The 21,857-nt window shown below is 44.3% G+C and overlaps 1 protein-coding gene across 1 annotated transcript in view; it reads left to right on the forward strand.

Moving 5' to 3' along the window:
• The window catches only part of LOC115469002 (cytosolic 5'-nucleotidase 1A-like), a 35,961-nt gene that overhangs the window by 11,812 nt on the left and 2,292 nt on the right, over positions 1–21,857 (forward strand). Inside the window, exons 4-7 of the mRNA XM_030201235.1 lie at positions 2,917–3,084; positions 3,669–3,798; positions 3,943–4,065; positions 7,114–7,295. Coding sequence (XP_030057095.1) covers positions 2,917–3,084; positions 3,669–3,798; positions 3,943–4,065; positions 7,114–7,295 — 603 coding nt within the window. The remainder of the gene's footprint in view (positions 1–2,916; positions 3,085–3,668; positions 3,799–3,942; positions 4,066–7,113; positions 7,296–21,857) is intronic.

The raw sequence follows: 21,857 nt of genomic DNA on the forward strand, positions 1-21,857 counted from the left end.
TCAGCTTACAGTGTTAATAGGGAAATGATATTTATATATTAGAAAATAATGTGAGAAATATATTGCTCTTGATTGTAATTTTTCAGAGCATATAGTCCTCACTTTCAGTGGCATCAGTGTGCTTTTTTTATTTAGTCTGGATTGTGCATTAGGCTGGCATAATATCCGCAGTGCAGATTAGTATCTGGACTCCTATGCCCTATTTTAGTAAGAATCTATATCATAATCAGTTTTATAGCTAAATACAAGACTGGAAACATCTCATTGCTACTTTCTGTTGTCACTTGTGTATAGCTTGGGTAAGCACAAAAAGTTGGAAATCGCTTTTTTTTTTTAAACATGTTCTCCCAAAGTTCCTGTGTCTGAATTTCTTAACTATATCTGCATTGACTTGGGAACCTAAACGTGCCAGACTTGTTGATATCCTTGTTAAAATAGCTCGTCACCTTGTCAACCTGTTCTTGCAGTTCCTGGGTCTGGAGGATAATTTCCTGTGGGTTCATCAGAGGGCTGCCAACTGCAAGCTCTGACAATCCCCAGTGGCCCTCACTAGCTCATGTTCACACAACCAATCTTTAGTTTTCAGCAGCCAAGCAGTTTTGCTCAGCCTCTACTGCCTAGTGATCCAAGCCTCCCCTCTAGTATATTGCAATCTGTGGTGGTCTAGCAGGGGTCTGTTGGGGCAGGTATGATGCCCATTTGCTCCTGCCCATGGTTGCAGCTGCATCCTAGGAGGGCCTTTGGTGAATAAGTGGGAGTTGCAAGGAAGGTAGGGAGTTTGTCTGATCTTGGTGGGGGGAGGGGCTCAAGGGGGTCTTGAAAATTTTCATTTTGCTTATCCTATGGAACTTTGTAAGCCTAAGTGCTTTGAAAATGAGCCCCATTGTCTATCAAACCTAGTAACATAGAGGGGCATAATTGAACGGTGCTGGCCAAATCGATGGCCGGCCATCATCGGGGCCGACTCAGCGAGGGGGCGGAGCCAAGCATATTTTCAAAATACGCTTGGCGCCGGCCAAATTATTCGCTGGGTTTAAAGCAGGATCGCCGGGTTTACCTGAGATGGCCAGCTTCGTTTTCCAGCCGTAATGGAAACCGGGCCCGGCCATCTCAAACCCGGCGAAATGCAAGGCATTTGGTTGTGGGAGGAGCCAGCATTTGTAGTGCACTGGCCCCCCTGACGTGCCAGGACACCAACCGGGCACCCTAGGGGGTCACTTAAAAATTTAAAAAAAACAAAACAAAAATAGCTTCCAGGTGCATAGCACCCTTACCTTGGGTGCTGAGCCCCCCAAATCTCCCCCAAAACCCACTCCGCACAACTCTGCACCATTACCATAGCCCTAAGGGGTGAAGGGGGGCACCTACATGTGGGTACAGTGGGTTTTGGGTTTTTTTGGAGGGCTCAACATTAACCACCACAAGTGTAACAGGTAGGGGGGGGGGAATAGGCCTGGGTCCACCTGCCTGAAGTGCGCTGCACCCACTAAAAACTGCTCCAGGGACCTGCATACTGCTGTCAAGGAGCTGGGTATGACATGTCAGGCTGGCATACAGGCTGTCAAAAAAAGTTTTGGTTTTTTGTTTGGGTGGGAGGGGGTTGGTGACCACTGGGGGAGTAAGGGGAGGTGATCCCCGATTCCCTCCGGTGGTCATCTGGTCAATTGGGGCACTTTTTTGAGACTTTGTCCTAAAAATAAATGGACCAAGTCCAGCTGGCGAAATGCTCGTTTGTGCCGGCCACTTTTTTTACATTATAAGGCGAAGCTGGCCATTTCGTGCCCTCCCCCCCCCCCCCCCCCCCCCGTCCCACCTTCGCTACCCTACCAACACGCCCCCTTGAAGGTTGGCCAGTGCCGCAACGAAAAAGCAGTTGGGGCCGGCCAAAATCGGCTTTCGATAATACTGATTTGGCCGGAAATTTGTGTCAGAAGATCGCCGGCGATTACTTTCGAAAATGAGCTGGATAGTAACATAGTAGATGACAGCAGAAAAAGACCTGCAAGGTCCATCCAGTCTGCCCAACAAGATAAACTACTTTTTGTGTATACCTTACCTTGATTTGTATCTGCCATTTTCAGGGCACAGACCGTAGAAGTCTGCCCAGCACTAGCCCCGCCTCCCACCACCAGCTCTGCCATCCAATATCTTTTGCACTGCACTGGCGTCTCCCCCCTCTTATTTATAGTTTCACATTCTCCTCATGTTTCCTTTCCATATACATCTGTCACTTCTCCCATTTTCTGACATTTTTTTTTTAGTTGTTCCATCTTTCTACCTCCTTCCTTCTCCTCCCATCACTACTACTACTACTATCACCTTTTTATCTCTCCCCACCTCTTTCATGTATCTCATTGCTGCATCTCTCATTTCTCTATTCTTACCCTCCATATCCACATAAATCTCCTTTTCCTCCGTCTCTTCCTTCTCAACCTCTCCTCCTCCCCTTCCACCACATTGCCTATCTTATCCTTCCATCTTTCACTTCCCTTATCTCTCGTTCCTCCCCTTTGAGGGCCGTATTTTTCTCTTTCACCCATTATCAAACCTTCCCTCTCTCCCTGGCTCAGCAACCCTCCAGCCCCATTGTTCTGTCATGCTTCCTCCCACCCCACCCCCACAGACACAAACTCCTGAGTCAGCACCAAGTATTTAATGGCTGAGAGTCATCCTCTCTTGTGAAACAGGATCTGGGTACATTTGATCTACTTGAGCTGCCAGATATGTTTAGCTTCATGTGGGCTATGTTCACCATAGTGACCTGGAATCCAGGGTTTTAGCATTATGTCTCCAACTTACAGCCATATCTGGACCATATCTGCATTGTTTGAGCCTTGCTTTCACTCGTCTTCACTTATTTTATCTTCTTACTCTTATTATCCTTTGTTTTTGATTTTTATTGGGTTCTTGTTGCAGAAAGACCCCAAGGAAGCCCTGGTGATTGCAGTAACAACCAGGGCAATCTTTGACCTTGAGGAGGAGCACCAGCTATTCCTGGCCAAAGGGAAGGAGGAGTACACAAAGCACCAGAAAACCAATGAGGACAAGCCTCTTGTGGCAGGCACAGCCTTTGGCTTTATCAAGGTGAGGCAGATTTTGGGACAGCAGGCGGGTTAATGTCTGAGGCCACCAGCTTCTGAGGGAAGAATCTCTTGAAGTAGTCAGATAAGACTCTGGGGAGGAGAGATGCAGAAGGGATCAAGTTGATTCTTTATATAGTTACTAGCCGTTGAGCCCATAAAAACGGGCTAGTAAAGGAAGGAGGGGGGGGTTGAAAGGCCCCTCCCCCCGGGGTCTGAATGCTCCCTCTGCATCACCCCAGCTTCTGGCTGGCCTGAGGTGTAAAAGGCAGGCTTGGGAATCAAACTTAGACCTCCCACCTGCTAGTCTCTCTTCTTTGAGGTAGTCACTGGGGATAACATGCTCAAGTTCAGGGAATAAAGATGGATAAAAATTGAGCATGTCTACTGTGGCAGCTCCTATTGGCTAAAAAGTGGTGCTGAGGGTTAGTTTCAGAGCAGACTTTCCTTGAGACCAGTGAGGGTTCCTGTGTAGGGCAATGGGTACAGAGGATATATAAAAGGGACTAGGAGATGAGAAGCCTTGAGCTGAGAGTAGCTATTGGAGGTCCACAAAACAAGGTGTAATTCGCTCTCTCTCTATCTCAGGCAGTGCAGACTGTTAACAAGAAGCTTCTGGAAAAAAACCCGGAGGAGAAAAGTCTGTTTGATGTCATCGTCCTGTCCAACAACAGCCCAGAGAGCGGCATGCGCATTGTGAATAGCGCCAAACATTATGGTATGGTCCAGCTTGTCTGTCTCAGTATTTTTATCAGAACAGTATGGGACTATGCCACACACATTCTGTTGATTGGAAAGTCACTGCCTATCTCTTCATGCTGTGCTGTTTTCTACATTTCCTTTGTTGTTTTCTAAACCCAAGGTTTGGAGATATCCAGGTTCTGCTTTGTTAGTGATGAAGACTCCACCCAGTACTTACAGTCCCTCAGTGTAAAGCTGTTCCTCTCAGCTGATCGGACAGATGTATGCAACGCTTTAAAGAGAGGTGAGCTGTCTCCCCTCCTCTTATTCTCCCACCTCCTCCTCCTCTTATTCTTTCTCCTATTTCTCCTCCTACTACTATTTTCTCTCCCCCTCCTCCTCTTATTCTTTCTCCTATTTCTAATCTTCCTCTTATTCTCTCTCCTCCTCTTTTTATTCTCTCCCCCTCCTTCTCTTATTCTTTCTCCTATTTCTAATCTTCCTCTTATTCTCTCTCCTCCTCTTCTTATTCTCTCCCCCTCCTTCTCTTATTCTTTCTCCTATTTCTAATCTTCCTCTTATTCTCTCTCCTACTCTTCTTATTCTCTCCCCCTCCTTCTCTTATTCTTTAATTTCTAATCTTCCTCTTATTCTTTCTCCTATTTCTCCTCCTACTACTATTTTCTCTCCCCCCCCCTCCTTCTCTTATTCTTTCTCTGATTTCTAATCTTCCTCTTATTCTTTCTATTTCTCCTCCTACTACTATTTTCTCTCCCCCCTCCTTCTCTTATTCTTTCTCTAATTTCTAATGTTCCTCTTATTCTTTCTATTTCTCCTCCTACTAGTATTTTCTCTCCCCCTCCTTCTCTTATTCTTTCTCTAATTTCTAATCTTCCTCTTATTCTTTCTCTAATTTCTAATCTTCCTCTTATTCTTTCTATTTCTCCTCCTACTACTATTTTCTCTCCCCCCTCCTTCTCTTATTCTTTCTCTAATTTCTAATCTTCCTCTTATTCTTTCTCTAATTTCTCCTCCTCTTCTTATTCTCTCCCCCTCCTTCTCTTATTCTTTCTCCTATTTCTCCTACTACTACTATTTTCTCTCCCCCTCCTTCTCTTATTCTTTCTCTGATTTCTAATCTTCCTCTTATTCTTTCTCCTATTTCTTCTACTACTAGTATTTTCTCTCCCCCCTCCTCCTCTTCTTATTCTCTCCCCCTCCTTCTCTTATTCTTGCTCTGATTTCTAATCTTCCTCTTATTCTTTCTCTAATTTCTCCTCCTCTTCTTATTCTCTCCCCCTCCTTCTCTTATTCTTTCTCCTATTTCTCCTCCTACTACTATTTTCTCTCCCCCCTCCTTCTCTTATTCTTGCTCTGATTTCTAATCTTCCTCTTATTCTTTCTCTAATTTCTCCTCCTCTTCTTATTCTCTCCCCCTCCTTCTCTTATTCTTTCTCCTATTTCTCCTCCTACTACTATTTTCTCTCCCCCCTCCTTCTCTTATTCTTGCTCTGATTTCTAATCTTCCTCTTATTCTTTCTCTAATTTCTCCTCCTCTTCTTATTCTCTCCCCCTCCTTCTCTTATTCTTTCTCCTATTTCTCCTCCTACTACTATTTTCTCTCCCCCCTCCTTCTCTTATTCTTTCTCTGATTTCTAATCTTCCTCTTATTCTTTCTCTGATTTTTAATCTTCCTCTTATTCTTTCTCCTATTTCTTCTACTACTAGTATTTTCTCTCCCCCCTCCTCCTCTTCTTATTCTCTCCCCCTCCTTCTCTTATTCTTTCTCTGATTTCTAATCTTCCTCTTATTCTTTCTCCTATTTCTCCTCCTACTACTATTTTCTCTCCCTCCTCCTTCTCTTATTCTTTCTCTGATTTCTAATCTTCCTCTTATTCTTTCTCCTATTTCTCCTACTACTACTATTTTCTCTCCCCCCCTCCTTCTCTTATTCTTTCTCTAATTTCTAATCTTCCTCTTATTCTTTCTCCTATTTCTCCTACTACTACTATTTTCTCTCCCCCCCTCCTTCTCTTATTCTTTCTCTAATTTCTAATCTTCCTCTTATTCTTTCTCCTATTTCTCCTACTACTACTATTTTCTCTCCCCCCCCTCCTTCTCTTATTCTTTCTCTAATTTCTAATCTTCCTCTTATTCTTTCTCCTATTTCTCCTACTACTACTATTTTCTCTCCCCCCCTCCTTCTCTTATTCTTTCTCTAATTTCTAATCTTCCTCTTATTCTTTCTCCTATTTCTCCTACTACTACTATTTTCTCTCCCCCCCTCCTTCTCTTATTCTTTCTCTAATTTCTAATCTTCCTCTTATTCTTTCTCCTATTTCTCCTACTACTACTATTTTCTCTCCCCCCTCCTTCTCTTATTCTTTCTCTAATTTCTAATCTTCCTCTTATTCTTTCTCTAATTTCTAATCTTCCTCTTATTCTTTCTCCTATTTCTCCTACTACTACTATTTTCTCTCCCCCCTCCTTCTCTTATTCTTTCTCCTATTTCTCCTACTACTACTATTTTCTCTCCCCCCTCCTTCTCTTATTCTTTCTCCTATTTCTCCTACTACTACTATTTTCTCTCCCCCTCCTTCTCTTATTCTTTCTCTAATTTCTAATCTTCCTCTTATTCTTTCTCCTATTTCTCCTCCTACTACTACTATTCTCTTTCCCTCCTCTTCTTATTCTTTCTCCTATTTTTCCTCATTCTCCCTCCCCCTTCTCTTATTCTTTCTCCGATTTCTCATTCTCTCCCCTCCTCCTCTTATTCTCTCTCCCCCCTCTTATTCTTTCACCTATTTCTCCTCATCCTCCTCTTAGTCTCTCTCCCCCTCCTCTCCTCCTCTTACTATCATTAATTCAGTTAATAACACAGTTCTGTAAGGGATTTTCGGAAAGGTCTTTTACGAATTGGCCTCCTCTATATGCTGGACCATAAAATAAGCACAGAGATTTCACTTGGAAATGCCCCTTTGCTGCTTTTTGCAGGTTTACCCTTCACACATTGCACTTGAAAGATACACAAAGTAAGAAATCCCCGTGGAGTGTTTTCCTTATCAAAATCAGTTTGCAGGACATTGGGTGCAAAGTAAGCACATCAAAAATGTGTCTTCCCTGTTCGTCTTTTGTGACCAAATCACAGCCAACTAAGACCAGGCAAGATTCCTTCTAATCTCATTATGATCTACATCATGGTCATCTGCAAGCAAGAGATTTCTTCATATACTCCCACATTTGACAAATCATACCCACCCCCTTAGTCCTAGCCTTCTTAGGCTCTGGCACGAAGCAAAGTGAAATTAATTGTTTCATTTGCGCTCTCTCATCTTTTATCTTGGCCCTGCAGGTGTGTCAGCTGCTCTGATCTTTCAGCAGGAGGATGTTCAGGCCACCAGCATGGAACTTCGGGTGGTATTTGATGGAGATTCTGTGCTGTTTTCAGATGAGACGGATCAAGTCTTTCGGTCAAAGGGGCTGGATGAGGCTGTGAAGTATGAGAAGGCAATGGAGGCTATACCAATGGGGCAGGTGGGTGCAGAGAATTCCAAAGATTGTATAATGGGACCGGTGGATACTGGAACTCCCTGGTGCTGTGTATAGATAATTCAAGCTCAGAACATGCATATATGAGAAAGGGGGAAAGAGCTATACATGCTGTCTGCGTATCTCATGCATATTTATTACTCTTACAAAAGACCATTATTCCTTAGCGTCCCTCCGGACCGGCCCAGGATTGGACTGATGGGTTGTGCACGCCTTCCAGCAGGTGGAGACTGAGAAACTTCTGACTCTAGAGAGCCAACAAGAGCCCTGGCCATGTGACCCTAGCCTCAGTATTTTCTCAGTCTCCAGCAGGTAGGAGGTGAGCCCATTACTCTCTCTCTCTCTCTCTCTCTCTCTCTCTCTCGCTCTCTCTCTCGCTCTCTCTCTCGCTCTCTCCTTGAAAAAAAAAAAAGGGGATTGTTACCTTCTGTACCTGGGGAATCTTGTTGAGAGGCTAGGAGATAAGGGTCTTTTCTTCTTCAGCTTCTAAGGTGGTAAACTCGGGAGTTTCTGGGTCCCTTCTCCCTTCCTCCCCATCTCCCTTGGTTGTTAGGGAAGGGCCAACCCTTTCGGAGGAAAGTGTTTTAGCCTTTGGGAGAGGTAGCCACTTCTTTAGTTGTACAAAAAAAAGAACTCCCCGAATGAGCAGTCAGCTTTGTCGTACTCTACTGGTTTTAGTTTTAAAGAATATATTTAAAGATCATACTTAGGTATGTTTTTAAAAAATACCTAACGTTCTCTTATCTATCTCTTATTCCAATAGCTACATTTAAAATCTCACCAAACAAGTTGACAAATAATATTAATTTATACCATAAATTAACAGTTAACAATTGCGTCCTTAGTCTCCTCTTATATATTGAGGTTCCACATACCCCTTTAATGAAGATGAACAAATTTGCTGTTAAAGAACAACTCAACTTGATGGTTAAGCAGATTATAAATCAAGAATTAAATTAAATTCAACATCACTGAACATCCATATAAGTCTTGAACAGCAACTCTGTTGGTGAAGTCAGTTTCACTGGACATAGAGACACTCCACAAATATTTCTTCTCCAAACTTCATGATTAATTGCACTGCATATCTTAAATCGTGCCTTCAGTCCACTTGTCTTACACTCGATGCATATTTATTAATGGATATCCTGAACACAAGCCCAGTTCTTGTACTCAAATCATGACTGTCTGCAACTGATGTAAGGACTCCTGAAGGCTAAAGGACTTATTCAGTGGATCCTTGTATCCCATTTTGATTTTCCCAATTGAAAAGCAGCATATCAAGCACCAGTAAACCATAGAAACTACAGGCTTGCTAGATTCCTTGCTGGAGGAAAAATCGAATAGACAGACTTTCTTGAGGGAAAGGATAGACAACTAGTTCCAAGCCAGTGGGTTGCAGGATTTATGGAAGTAGGACTTTACCAGAGGGAGATTGTGTCATGTGAATATGATTTATTTTTTTATTTGGTCACTGCAGAATTAGATTGTAACGTCCACTGCATGTGGTTTACTAAGGTTCAGCAAAGCTTCTGATAATGTCCCAGAACAGAGGATCATAAATAAACTGAACAGTCTGCGGCTGGGTCACAGTTTATATATACTGTCTACAAGCCCGAAAGCTATCGAAGTAGTGTACACTAGGTATTTTCCTGTCCTTGGAGGGCTTACATGGTAAACGTGTACCTGAGACAGTGGAGGGTTAAGTGACTTGCCCAAGATAATGAGGAACTGCAGTGGGATTTGAACTGGGCTCCCCTGGTTCTCAGCCTGCAGTGCTAACCACCAGGCTACTCCTCCACTCTGTTTATTGTACTTGTTGCTTGAGTGATAGAAGGCAGAGGGTGGTGGCAAATGGAACTCACGCTGAGGAGAAAAGAGTGATTAGTGGCATGACTTAGGGATCAGTCCTATGCATCTTTGAGCAATAGAAGGAAAAGTTTGTCTCTTCTGCAGATGATATAAAGATCTGCAGTAGTGGACACCCCCAAAGGAGTAGAAAGAATGAGAGGAGACCTTAGCTATCAGAAGGAATGGTCAGTTGCTCGGAAGTTAAGATTTCAGGTGTAGAAATCCAAAGTTGTACGTGATAGGCAGGTGGAGGAGAGGCTGATGTGTACCTTTTGGGTGATAGTGTCTGATCTCATGGTGGAGGTTGGAGCCAGTGTGTTACACAGAAAGTATAACGAGCAGATAAGTGTTCCGTATAGCAGTGTTTCCCAAGTTGGTCCTGGAGTACCGCCTTTCCAGTCAGGTTTTCAGGATATCCACAATGAATATGCATGAAGAGATTTCTATACAGTGGAGTCAGTGTATGCAAATCAGTCTCATTCATATGCATTGTGGATATCCTGAAAACCTGACAAGCAAGGGAGTACTCCGGGACCAGTTTGGAAAGGACTGCCGTACAGGTCGTTAGTGATGCCTACCTCACAATACTAAGTGCTGCAGGCTGCTTCTCATAAAAAATAAAGGTAGACAGCCACAATGGTGAAGGATCTACAGCAGAAGTCCTTTGGTACTTAATTTATACTCTAATGTAGGGAAGTACTGTCCTTTCATTTCATTTCTGGAGGGAAAGTGGTCATTTTTTTTCCTTTTTTTTTTTTTTTAATAGTGGTTCTACATGTCTGGGCCCCATTCACCCATGCAGCTGCTGCAGAAATTTAAACTGTCACGCCCACCCAGATAACTCTCATCCTATGTAGCCTTCTCAAGGTGGCAGTGATCCCTGTTCGCTGTTGCCTCACCACTGCTGTTTCTAAAGATGGTGCCATCTGTACAGTAAAATGACACAGGCCTCACTGAGCTGGCACCACTTTGAGAAGCTGTATTGGTGAAGCAGCAGCAATCGGTGATCACTGCTGCCTAAAGAAGACTACAAAAGGCAGATTGGTGGGTGGAGGGTCCGAGGGTAGAGTCTGTGAGGGCTTTTTCAAGTATATCACTGGCTCCAGCATAGGCTGGGGGGAGAGACCATATACCTTGTTTTGTTTTCATTTGTTTGAGTAGGTATTTAAAATAATGAACTAAACAGAAATATTAACCAGTGCCAGTGGTATTCCTAACTTGTTCGCCAGCCGGGGCGGTTCGCCGGTGCCCCCCCCCCCCCCCTCTCCCTTGAAGCGCATCATCGTATCTTTCTTCCCATCAAGGGAACAGGAACTGGATCAGGAAGTAACGTTAGAGGAGGTAGGGGACCAGCAGAGCCGACAGCTGCGCGCCTGTTCTGCGCATCCCCTTGCTGCCTGCACACAGAGCAGACCGCCCCAACCGTCCCATCCTTGGTACACAGCTGACCAGTGCACACTTCTCTCCTAAAGTGGGGTTTCCAGTACGTAGCTTCCCACTATTCTAGAACCTGTGGGATAGTTGTGTCCATCAACCAGCAGGTGGAGATAGAGAACTGAAAACAGAGCTGAGACGTATCTCTCTTGGCATCTAGTGTTTTCTTTCTCCAGCAGGTGGATGGACACACTTTTCAGCCTCTGTTTCTGAGAGCTTTGCTCCTGGTCCAGTTGGTCAACTAGTCCCCCAGTTGAGCTTTGCGAGTGGCTTGAATCTGCAGAGTCATATCTGGAGGTCTTCAGATCCCTGTCTGTGGTGACCTGTGAACTTACTTCTTCCCTCCCTTTACCTCTCCTGTGGAGCTCTCCCTTTCCAGCCCAACAACCTAAAAAAAAAAAAAGGGAGAAGGAGAAGGAAAGAAGTTTCCTGGAGAGCTTGGGACAGAGTATCAACACTGATACTCTGATACTTTCTCGTCTGTGGTAAGACTTGTGGAGACTGTGAGCTTGGGGGAAGCAGCCAGCAGTGGTAAGTCCAACTAAAGCTTGGAGGGCTGCAAGTTCTACTTGGTGCAGGGGAGGGATCCTGACTCACTGCTTGGGTCACGTTGTGCTGCGCTTGTGACTGTTTGGGTGAATGGTGACTCACTGAAACACTTAAGCGGTGTTCCTGCTGTGGGACCCACCAGCTGGTGTCGGGACATTGCAGTGTGTGCAAGCCCAGAATCCCATGGGAAACGGTCGGCAGCAGCACATCTTTGGATTTGGACATCAGCCAAATATGCTGGGGTCTTTGGGCTCTCTGGTAGCCGGTGCGCAGTTTGTTGCAGGAGAGCGCAGGAACAGGCACCATTTTGTTAGGGCCGACTGACACTGAAGAGCAGCCTGTGTCTGATCACACATGGAGCACAGCCACCATTTTACAGCCTGAGGGCCCGACAGAGCATTTAGCTGCATCGGGATCTTTGTTTTCTCCAGAGTTTATATTGCTCTTACACCAGGCCTATTCACTGAAGCAGGGACAGTCAAAGTTGCTTCAGTTTCTTCCCCCACTCCCCCTTCAACTTCTTAAACAACTCATTTAGACCTCTGAGAGTGGGCAGATGAGGCTATCTCTGCTTCTCCGTCCTTATCTGATGTAGCAGTCTATTCAGAAGAGCTATCGTTGAAAGAGTCATTAGAGAGGGAGCGCTCCCTCCTGAGCAAGGAGATGATCCGAAAGTACTGAGGTTGTTTCATAAAGAAGAGCTCAGTACTCTTCTTTCTGAGGCACTGGCAGAGCCTTCCATCTTTGTCAATCATGAGGGAGATTAGAGGTCCTAATAAGGCCTTCCCAATGCATCCAGACACTCAGGACCTGGTTACAGCAGAATGGGACTCACCAGATGCAGGGTTGAGAGCAGGAAGAGTCATGGCAAAATAAATAGATTGAAGACTAAAATAGTATGGTTTGGGGCTTATGAACTTTTGCCTAAGAAGGATCTTGATTTAGTGTCAGAACAGAAATTATTAATCGAAAATCATTCTAACGTACTTAAGGTGATTGTGGACTCTAAATTGTCCTTTGAACCTCATTTAAAGGTTTTGGCTAAGAAATTTTTTTCAAGTTAAGACAGCGAAGAGCGATACGATCAGTATTAAGTCCTCAAAGTTTTCGTAGTGTAGCACAAACCATTTTCCTGCCTTATTTAGATTATTGCAATTCACTGTATAGTGGGATTACTAACAAGCTACTTGGAAAATTGCAATTCTTGCAGAATATAGTTGCATGATTGATTTTTCAGGTGGGAAGATGTGAGAAAGCCTCTCCATTGTTGACTAAACTGCATTGGCTTTCTGTTTACTCCAAAGTAAAGTTTAAATTAGTCTGCTTAATATTTAAATCATTACATAACGATAATTTTAGTTGTTTAGTTCATAATCTCAAATTGTCATCATCCTTTTGCTCAGCCCGGAGAGAGCATTATTAAAGTTAAATTATCCATCTGTAAGAGCGATTTGGTGCAAATCTTTTTGGAGTCCTCATTCATGTACCAGGGAGTGAAAGTCTGGAATATGTTACCATTGAATATTAGAGAAATTTATATAGTTTTTTGAAAGGCTTTAAAAACGTACTTCTTTAATGAGAGGATGTGAGTTTTAACCGATTTTTTTTTATGTTTAAATTGCTTATTGTAACTCTCCTAGAATGTAGGGCTTCTTATAGCTGTGAGCCACTTTGAATCTGAATTGACTTTAGCAGAATCAAAGAATTATATAGGATAGCATTGGAATTCCTTGGTGACAAAGAAGATCAGCTTGCTGGTGGAAGGGGACATTGCCCTAAAAGACCAACAGGATAGGAAGCTAGAAGATTCACTAAAACAAGCCTTTGACGTGGCCTCTTTGGGTGCAGCTGGTTCATGGCAAGAGCATGCCTGGCATTAACAGCAACACAAGACGGGTACCATAACGCCCAGCTGGAAGCGGAGTTAACCTACTTGGCAGATGCTATTTATGACATGTTAAGGATTATGGCCCTCAGTATATCTTTGGCTATCACGGCATGTCAGCAACTCTGGTTGATGCAGTGTCGGTCAAGTCTAGCTAAACTGACCTTTCAGGGCAAGTGGCTATTTGGAAAAGATTTCAGTAAGTTGATGAAAGAATTTTGGGAGAAACTAAGCCACAGCAGTTGCCGTAGGATAAGCTGAAAGCTTCTGGTCATCCGTCTTCAGGAGGCTATTGATCTTGATTTTGAGACAGCAGATGATACCATCCTTGTCGTCATCAATATGGTCAGAAATCCCGCTTTCAGGCATGCCAATCTTCTTTCTTGCGGCAGGAAGAAGTCCTCTCAGTCAGCTAGCGCACCCAGTGCCTCCAGAGCTTTGCAATGATGCAAGGCTGGGCCACCTCTTCCTCCAGTGGGAGAATGTTTTCAGGAGAAATGGGCCAAAATCAGAAGGTTACAAGTTGGAGTTCTCCTGCCCGGTCACTCCTCTCTTCTTGCAGTTTCCATTTCAAAAGGGGGAACCAAGGTGGTCAAAGTTTGGGCTACCACAGATTCCTTGCTGGTGCTCTGTGCCAATGTTCCTGTTCCCCAAGCCGAACAGGAACAGCACAGATACTTCATCTACTTCATTGTCCCAAAGAAGGAAGGCACCTTTCGTCAAGTCTTAGATCTCAAAGGTCTAAACTGCTTTCAGCTACATCAGAGTGTCCCACTTTTGCATGGAGACACTAAGAGCAGTCATAGCCTTGGTTCAAGTGGGAGAATTTCTCACTGCCCTTGATCTTGAGGCATCTTTGCATATACCCATATGGCTGCTGCATCAGAGATTTCCACGTTTTGGGGTACTGGGCTGTCACTTCCAGTCTAGCACTTTTGCCCTTTGGTCTAACCATGGCTCCAGGAACATTTACCAAGGTTATGTTTTTGGTGGCGTCCTTCCTCAGAGTTTACCTGTATCTTAATGACATGAGCCTATTTGGACAGAATGGTGGTGACAAAGTTGTCTGTCTTCTGCAGTTGTTGCGTTGGGTGATCAACTTCGAGAACAGCTGAAGTATCTGGGCATGCTATTCGACAGAGCATTGGAGAGGATCTCCCTCATGGAGTGTAGGAGGTTGAAGCTGGTTCGACAGATTTGTCTTCTTCTCAGTCAAGGCAGATCCAGGGTCTGGCACTACATCCAGGTTCTGGAGGAATGATGGCGGTGATGGAAGTGGTGCCATGGGCAAGGGCTCATATGCAGCCGTTGGAGGAATCTCATCTCAAATGCTGGTCTCTGGTGGTATAGAAATATGACCATCTTCTTTGGATTCTGGTTGCCAGATGAAGTATGCTTTTGTGGTTCTCACCCATGAATTTTATCTGAGCTTCCTTTCTGATAACACAATGGTATGTGGTGACAGGTTGGGGAGCTCATTACAAGTCCCATCTGGCACAGGGGACCTGGATAGAACAGGAATCTCAGTGGTTGATAAAATCGCTCTGAGCTCAGGGCAGTGCAGAATGTCTTATGCGGCTTCCCTCCCTTTCTGGCAGGGGGCCCCTGTCTGAGTTTTTTCTTACAGTATGACAGCGGTGGCTTATATCAACAAGTAAGGCGGGACCTGTAGTTGTCCAATGGCAGTGGAGGCAGCCAACCTCATGAGTTGGGTGGAGAAAAATCTTCTCTGCTTGTCAGCAGCTCGCATCACTGGGTCCTTGAAAGTGGAGGCGGACTTTCTCAGCAGGCAGTCCTTGGACCCGGGAGAAGAGAACTATCCAGCCAGGGGTTTCAGCTGATAGTGGACTCCACTACTGGACTTGATGGTGATGAAAAGAATGCCAAAGTGCCCAAGTTCTTCAGGTCAATGGGGATCAAAGCCCTACTGCAGCCCTGGCTGAAGACACATCTACTGTGTGTCTTCCCTCCTTGGTCCATGGTAGGCCACATGTTGAAAAGGATCATATTGCACAGGGGTCAAATAATTCTTGTAGCCTCATATTGGCCACGGAAGCTGTGGTACGCTGACTTGATTCAGCTGCTAAACAGGGGTCCTCTCCGTCTTCCACAGGTGCACAGCCTACTGAAGCAAGGTTCAGTGCTGATGGAGGATCCATGCCCCTTTGATCTTACAGTTTGGCCAGTGAAAGGGCTTGGTTAAGATGAAAAGGTTATTCTGATTCAGTCATTGCTACCTTGCTTCAGGCTCAGAAATGCTCTGCATCCATGGCATATGTGAGGGTGTCAGACGTTCAAGGGCTTATCTCCCTTCTTTGTTTGGATCATACACATCCTAGCATTTCTTCAAGCAGGTCTTCAGAAAGGATTGGCCCTGAGTTCTGTAAAAGTTCAAGTTGCAGCTTTGGCCTGTTTCAGAGGCCGACTACAGAAAACTTTTCATGTGGCTCACCCAGATATCGGTCAATTCTTATGGGGAGAAGACCGCTTGTAGCCTCCCTTTCGTATACCATGTCCAGAGTGGAACCTTAATTTAATCCTTCGAGCTCTTCATAAGCCTCCTTTTGAGCCACTTTGAAAGGTATCCTTGAAAGATCTTGTGCTAAAGACAGCATTGCATCGGCCTTTTGGGGTTCGGAGCCTAAGGCTCCCTCTAGTCGGGATTGCTTTCTTCGCTTTTCAGAGGCGGGGTCTCCCTGTGCATGATTCCTTCATTTCTTCCAAAAGTGGTATCAGCATTTTATCTCAACCAATCTGTGGGAGTGTCCATCGTTTCGCAGAGAGGACAAAGATGCTCACTATTCTTCCTTGAAGTTTCTCGATGTGCGTAGAATCCTCATTAGATATCTGGAAGATATGAATGAATTTCACAAATCAGACAGACTATTTGTGCTTTGTAATAAACAGTGGCTTGGTCTTATGGCTTCCAAACCCAAAATTGCTAGATGGCTGATGGAGACTATTGTGTCAGCTTATTTGCTTGTGGGGTATACAGCAACATTCTGGTTGGAGACTACCTTGCTGTCTCCCAGCAGAAATTTGCAAGGCCTTCACTTGGTCGATGCAGCATGCCTTTGCCAATCCAGTTTTGGGACTTCAGTCCTCCGGGCAGCAACAGCAAAACTACACATAGTCTGGGGATTGCTTTTGAATATCCCATGGGTTCTGGAATAATGGGAAGCTATGTAATAGAAGGAGAAATTAGGTCTTACCTGATCATTTTCTTTCCATTAGCCCTTCCTACTATTCCAGAAGCCTGCCCAAAGTTTCTGAGATGTTTAGTTGGTGCAAAGTAATGGGTCAAATAACTGTCACCTTGCATGATGCTTCCTTCATATCTCTTGTTCTCTACAAGTTGTCCACAAATTAGAGAGGTCCGCACATGTTTGCTCATCTGGTTAGTGTTAGGTTAGCGAGTTGCAGGGGGGCCTGGGCCCCTGCAAATTATGTCTGGGCCCCTGGTTTGGCTGGCGGGGGTCCCAACCCCCGCCAGCCAAAGCCTTCTTCATCGCCATCTCCGGTGCAGCCACGTTCCTGCCCTGCTCTTCTTGCTCCTCCTGTCCTGTGCATGCTGATGCTCCTTTACGTGAAACTGAGAAAGAGTGTCGGGGGGGGGGATGTGAGGCAAAGCAAGTCGTGGCAGGGGGGGGGGGGGTGGCGGGGCGGCACTCAAAATGTGCCCCCAACCTCGGGCTCTAGCCCCCTCCCACCATAAGGTCTGGCTACGCCCCTGATGAGTTGTTCTGAGTTTGTCTTTACTGCTTGTCTATGTAAATACTGAGGAGCTGGACTGGATACCAAGAGACAGATGTCTCAGCTCATTTTTCAGTTCTCTATCTCCACCAGCAGATGGACACAACTATCCCACAGGACTAAAGGAAAGAAAATTATTAAGTAAGACCTAATTTCTTCTTCTTAAAATAGTCATAAAACAAGCTTGTTTTTAAGATATTTACATTGAATATGCGTGACAGAGACAAAGTTCTCTCCTGTCTATTCATTGTGGATATCCCAAAAACCTGACTGGCACAGCTGGAGAGATGAGGTGGCATGATGCAGATCAGGGGCAGCCCAAGGCAATCTAGTGCCTGAGGTAAAGATTGAGATGGCTCCCTCCACTGCCCCCTACTCCTCCTCAAAACTTCAACCGGGGAGTAAGGGACTTGGGAGCCAAAGAAATAAACTAAGCAATTAAGTTTATTGTGAAATCATGAAAATACACATACATTATATGCACAGAAATCCAAAGTCATACAGCCTGATGCATTGAACCACACACAAAAGAAAAATGTCTAGTGCATTCTACTAGGGTTAAGCCCTCTGCTGCTGGCAGTTGCCACAGCCTGGCTGGGGGATCGGGGTGTTGGGGGGTGTCTTTTATTAAGGAGAAAAGGTTCAGGAGCTCTTTAAGATAGACTGCTTCAGATTCCAGTACGGAACCTATATATCAACAGAATTCCTCATCTATTTTATACAAGGATAACAAAGGCCATCACTTAGTGAAAATAAATTAATAATAATAATAGATTGTAAACTAGAATCAAATATGTAGGTATAAAATTAAATAGAAAACAAAAAAAGAAAACAGAGTGGATGCAGCAGAACCCCAAAGAAGGAGAAACGGAGATGCATTTGCTGCCGGGCCAGGGCCTATGTGCCCCACCCCCACCCGTCCACCCATTATGAATGAATACAAAACCTGAAGAAAATTCAAACTCAATATACATTTAGCAAACAAATCATACAACAGTAGCACTAATGCTATAATACAAACAGCAAGAACTGTACTTATTACTCAGGGGGGAATTCAGCACAAACTGACAATTTCTGCTTAAAATATTTTGGGAAATTCTCCCCCCTGTTTACTAAGCCACGCAGCAATGCCGACAGCCCATTCAAAGTCTGTCAGCATTAGCACACTGCCAACCCTAGCACGGCTTAGTAAACAGGGGGTTCTTTGTGCAATATTTTAAAATTCTGCATTATTTGTGAATTTTTGTGCAGAATTTCCCAAATCATAAGGCCTGACCACTCTCTCAGCTTCTTCCTTCCCTAGTAATAATCAGGCTCTACCCTCTCCATTTCTTTCCTAGCTTGAACCCCTTCCCTTCCCTCGGCTTCCTATTTCTTTTTCTCCTGTTAGTCCCCAATGCCTACTTTTTTCTATTCCTTCTCTCCTTGCCCCCCACCTTACTGTGCCTTTCTCCTGGATCATGTGGCATAAGATGAAGCAAGCAGTTGCACATCAGACCGTTTCCTCTTCCTCTACCAGCCTAGGCCCTCTGCTTATTTGAACCACACAGTTCAATTAAGCAGTTGAGCTCAGGCCAGCAGAGGAGGAGGAAATGGTCTGATGCAGCTGCTTGTTTCTTCCTTATTTCACATAATCCGGGAGGGCAGCACTACAAATATTACAATAGACCCTAAAACACCAAAACATCTATTCAAGTAAAACAGAACAACACCAAAGAAACGCATTTCCTTTTGTACTGAACACAATACATAAACATCTGCAATGCACATTTCCCAAAGTCAACACATTCCAGTTATAAAATTCAAAATAAAATCTATTTTTCTACCTTTGTGTGTCTGGGCCTTATCTTTCCATCACATTGTTCCCAGTTTCTTTTTTCTTCTTTCCTGTCTTCTAAATCTATTTCCAGCAGGCCGCTGTCCATTTGTTATTTCCTCCTCTCTCCTCCTTCCCTCACTACACCTGTCTCTGTTACATCAATCTTTCTCTCTCTGTAAGCTCTCTTCTGTTTTTTTCTTTTCTGCCTTTGTCCACTCAAATTTCGCCCTCTTGCTCTATTCCTTTTCACTTTTCATCTATTTACCAACTTTCTTTGTCTACTCAAATTTCACGCTCTTGCTTTATTCCTTTTCATTTCTAATCTACTTATCAACTTTCTATCTCCTTCTCTCTTCCCATAGAGCTCACATTTCCCATCCTTCTATTCCCTTTTTATTGTTCATCTGCTGTCCATTGCCACATTCTACCCTCTATACTCACAATCTTCTTTACACTCATCTCTTGACATCCCTCCTATGGCCTCTCCCACATGGATCCACCATTCCTAGCATCCCCCCTCCTTACCCCCCACCCTGCCCTTATAACCCTTCCACCCCCTGACATCTGTCTCCCCCTTCTGCCACCAAGGTCCATCTCCCCTCTACCTTTCCTGTCCATGTCCCCCAAGTCCATATTCCCTTTTCCCCCATCTGATATCTCTCTCTCCTCTTCTGCCCCCCAAAGTCTATCTCTCCTCTTCCTTCCCCCTCCAGCCTCCCCCAAGTCCATCTCCCAATTTGCCCCCTTCCACCCGTACCGAGTCCATTTCTCCCTCTCCCCATTCAGCCCCCTTTGCCCTCTCTCATCCATCTGTTTCTCTCCTTTCCCTTCTCCCTCTGTCCCTGCTCCTCTATCCTCCCTTTCCCTCTTACACACCCTCTGCCCTCCCCGTCCATCTCACCTTCTCCTGCCCCACCCTCGCCATCCATCTCTCTCACCCCCTCCCATGAATCTGACATCTTCCCCTCCCTCTGTTCCATTACCCCATCATCAAGTCTTTCTTCTCTCCCCCAACCCTATTCCCTTCCTGAGTTCAACATTTCTCCCTCTCTCCCTTCCACCTCTCCCCCAAAGTCTGAAATTTCTCCCTTCCTCCCTTCTCTCTAGTACCCCGAGCCCAACGTCTCTCACACTCTCTCCCTATTCTCCTCCACCCCACCCAGAATGCCAGCATCTCCCCTCTTCCTCTCTCAACTCTCTTTCCCAAGTCTACCTTTAATTTGTTTCAAAACTCTCTGGCCGGTGGCAGGGTTGCAAGTGTGAGTCGCTGCCACTGCCGTGCAACGTTTGAGGCAAATTAAAGGTAGACTCGGGGGAAGAGGGTTGAGGGAGAGAGGAAGAAAAAGGGGAGATGCTGGCCCGGGGGAGGGGGGGAGTGAGGGATAGAAGGTAAGGGAAGGAAAGATGCCAGAGAAGGAGTGTGGCAGAGTGCTGGCTTGCGGCAAGATTCTGCTTCCTTGTAGTGCCTCTTGAGGTTGCCTATAAGGCCACCCCTGATGCAGATCTTTAAGTACCTGAAAGCTTATTAACGTACAGCCTTCTCTTTTCTAAAGGAAAGGTCACAGCAGAACTAGTGGTCGGGATATGCAGCTGCAAGGAGATAGAGTAAGGGACAACATCATGAAACAGTTTTTTTTTTTCATGGAAAGAGTTGTGGATGCATGAAATGGACTCTCAAAAGGCCATGGCGGGATAAATATGAAGGATCTCTTAATGGCAAGTAGATGGAAAGAAAGAAATGAGAGAACCTGCCTAGAACAGCATGTCGGCCGAAAACAATGGTTTTATTGTGCTGTGCTTCTAATTGGCTCAGGGAGTAACCTACTTAGAGCAGCATACAGCCCTAAGCGACATGTCTCCTGTTATGTGCTTAAGAACGTCAACTCATTATCTCATATCAAGTCTCGTGTCACATTGTTCTGCTTCACTGAATGACATGTTATGTCTTCTGTCCCTGTCCCTTCATGATTTTGTTCCTGTCAGTAGATTTTTGCTAGTGTTACCATCTGAGGAACAGTCCTTTCACTGTACTGATTTGCTGATTCAGGTATATTTATATTTAAAAAAATGTCAATAATTACTAACGGCTGTCATTCAGTATAATTGATTACATGATGGTCATTGGATGGTGGTGTATATCCGTTTCAGACATTTCAGCTGCTTCATTGCACTAAGAGGCGCTTTTCAAGATACTGCATTGTTCCATTTAACAATATTCATCCAGGGCAGTCGGCATTTTCTTAAATGCTGACCTCTGTCTGCTAAATTAAACCTGAATATTCAGTACAGACTGTTTTCCAGCTACCAGTACTGAATATTTGGGTCATTTATGGCTTCTAAACATTATTAGGATACCAGTAATATTCAGTGCCGATACCTGGAGATCCACTTGTATGGCCAAGATCAAACTATATCTAGTAGCGGGGGTAAAAGTATTCTAACAAAAAAGGGAGATAAATGCCCAGCTCTTAAAAAAGATTTTTCCACTTAATTGGATCAAACAACATTGATGATCTCTCAACTGCATTTATAAATATGGGACCTCAGTAGTAGTGGCTAAAATAACAAAAGATATCTTTACTCTTGTATCACCCAGTTCTTCATTGGTCCAACAGTGCTTTATTTTAACAGCTCAACTTTTTATGCCTGTTTTTACGGGGTTTTTTTTCTTTTAAAATCTTGCTCCCAAATCAATATCTTATGAAGTATTTAACGCAACTTTCATAGCTCCTAGGATCATTCGCCGACATGCGGCATGTTTTACTTAAGCTGCGTCAGGGTTGGTCCTCACATCACGTATCGTAATCATTCTGAAATTGAAAAAAATATATGAAAACAAGCTTAAAAATTTGAGTTGATAAAATAAAGCATTGTTGGGCCAATAAAGAGCAATACAAGAGTAAAGTTATCTCTTGTTATTTTAGCCACTATTACTGAGGTCCCATATTTTATAAATGAAGTTGAGAGATCATTAATGCTGTTTTATCCAATTAAGTGGAAAAATCTTTTTTGAGTGCTGGATACCTGGATATCCAGCACATTAGGACTACTTTTTATGTGATCCTTTGCCAAGATATTATCTAGGCAATGGCCCAAATAACTCCTGGCTCTGCCCCTGTACCACCCTGGCACTAATCAGGTAGTAACAACCTAGAGCTCCTAGAGTAACACACTGTCTTCTAGACTTATCAAAAAAGATGATCTCTATATCCCTTTAATCTGTGAAGGTACTAGTGGGTTCTCTTTACAGGAGGAA

This window comes from Microcaecilia unicolor, chromosome 4 (assembly GCF_901765095.1).
Source record: "Microcaecilia unicolor chromosome 4, aMicUni1.1, whole genome shotgun sequence".
In the NCBI taxonomy this organism is placed as follows: Eukaryota; Metazoa; Chordata; class Amphibia; order Gymnophiona; family Siphonopidae; genus Microcaecilia; species Microcaecilia unicolor.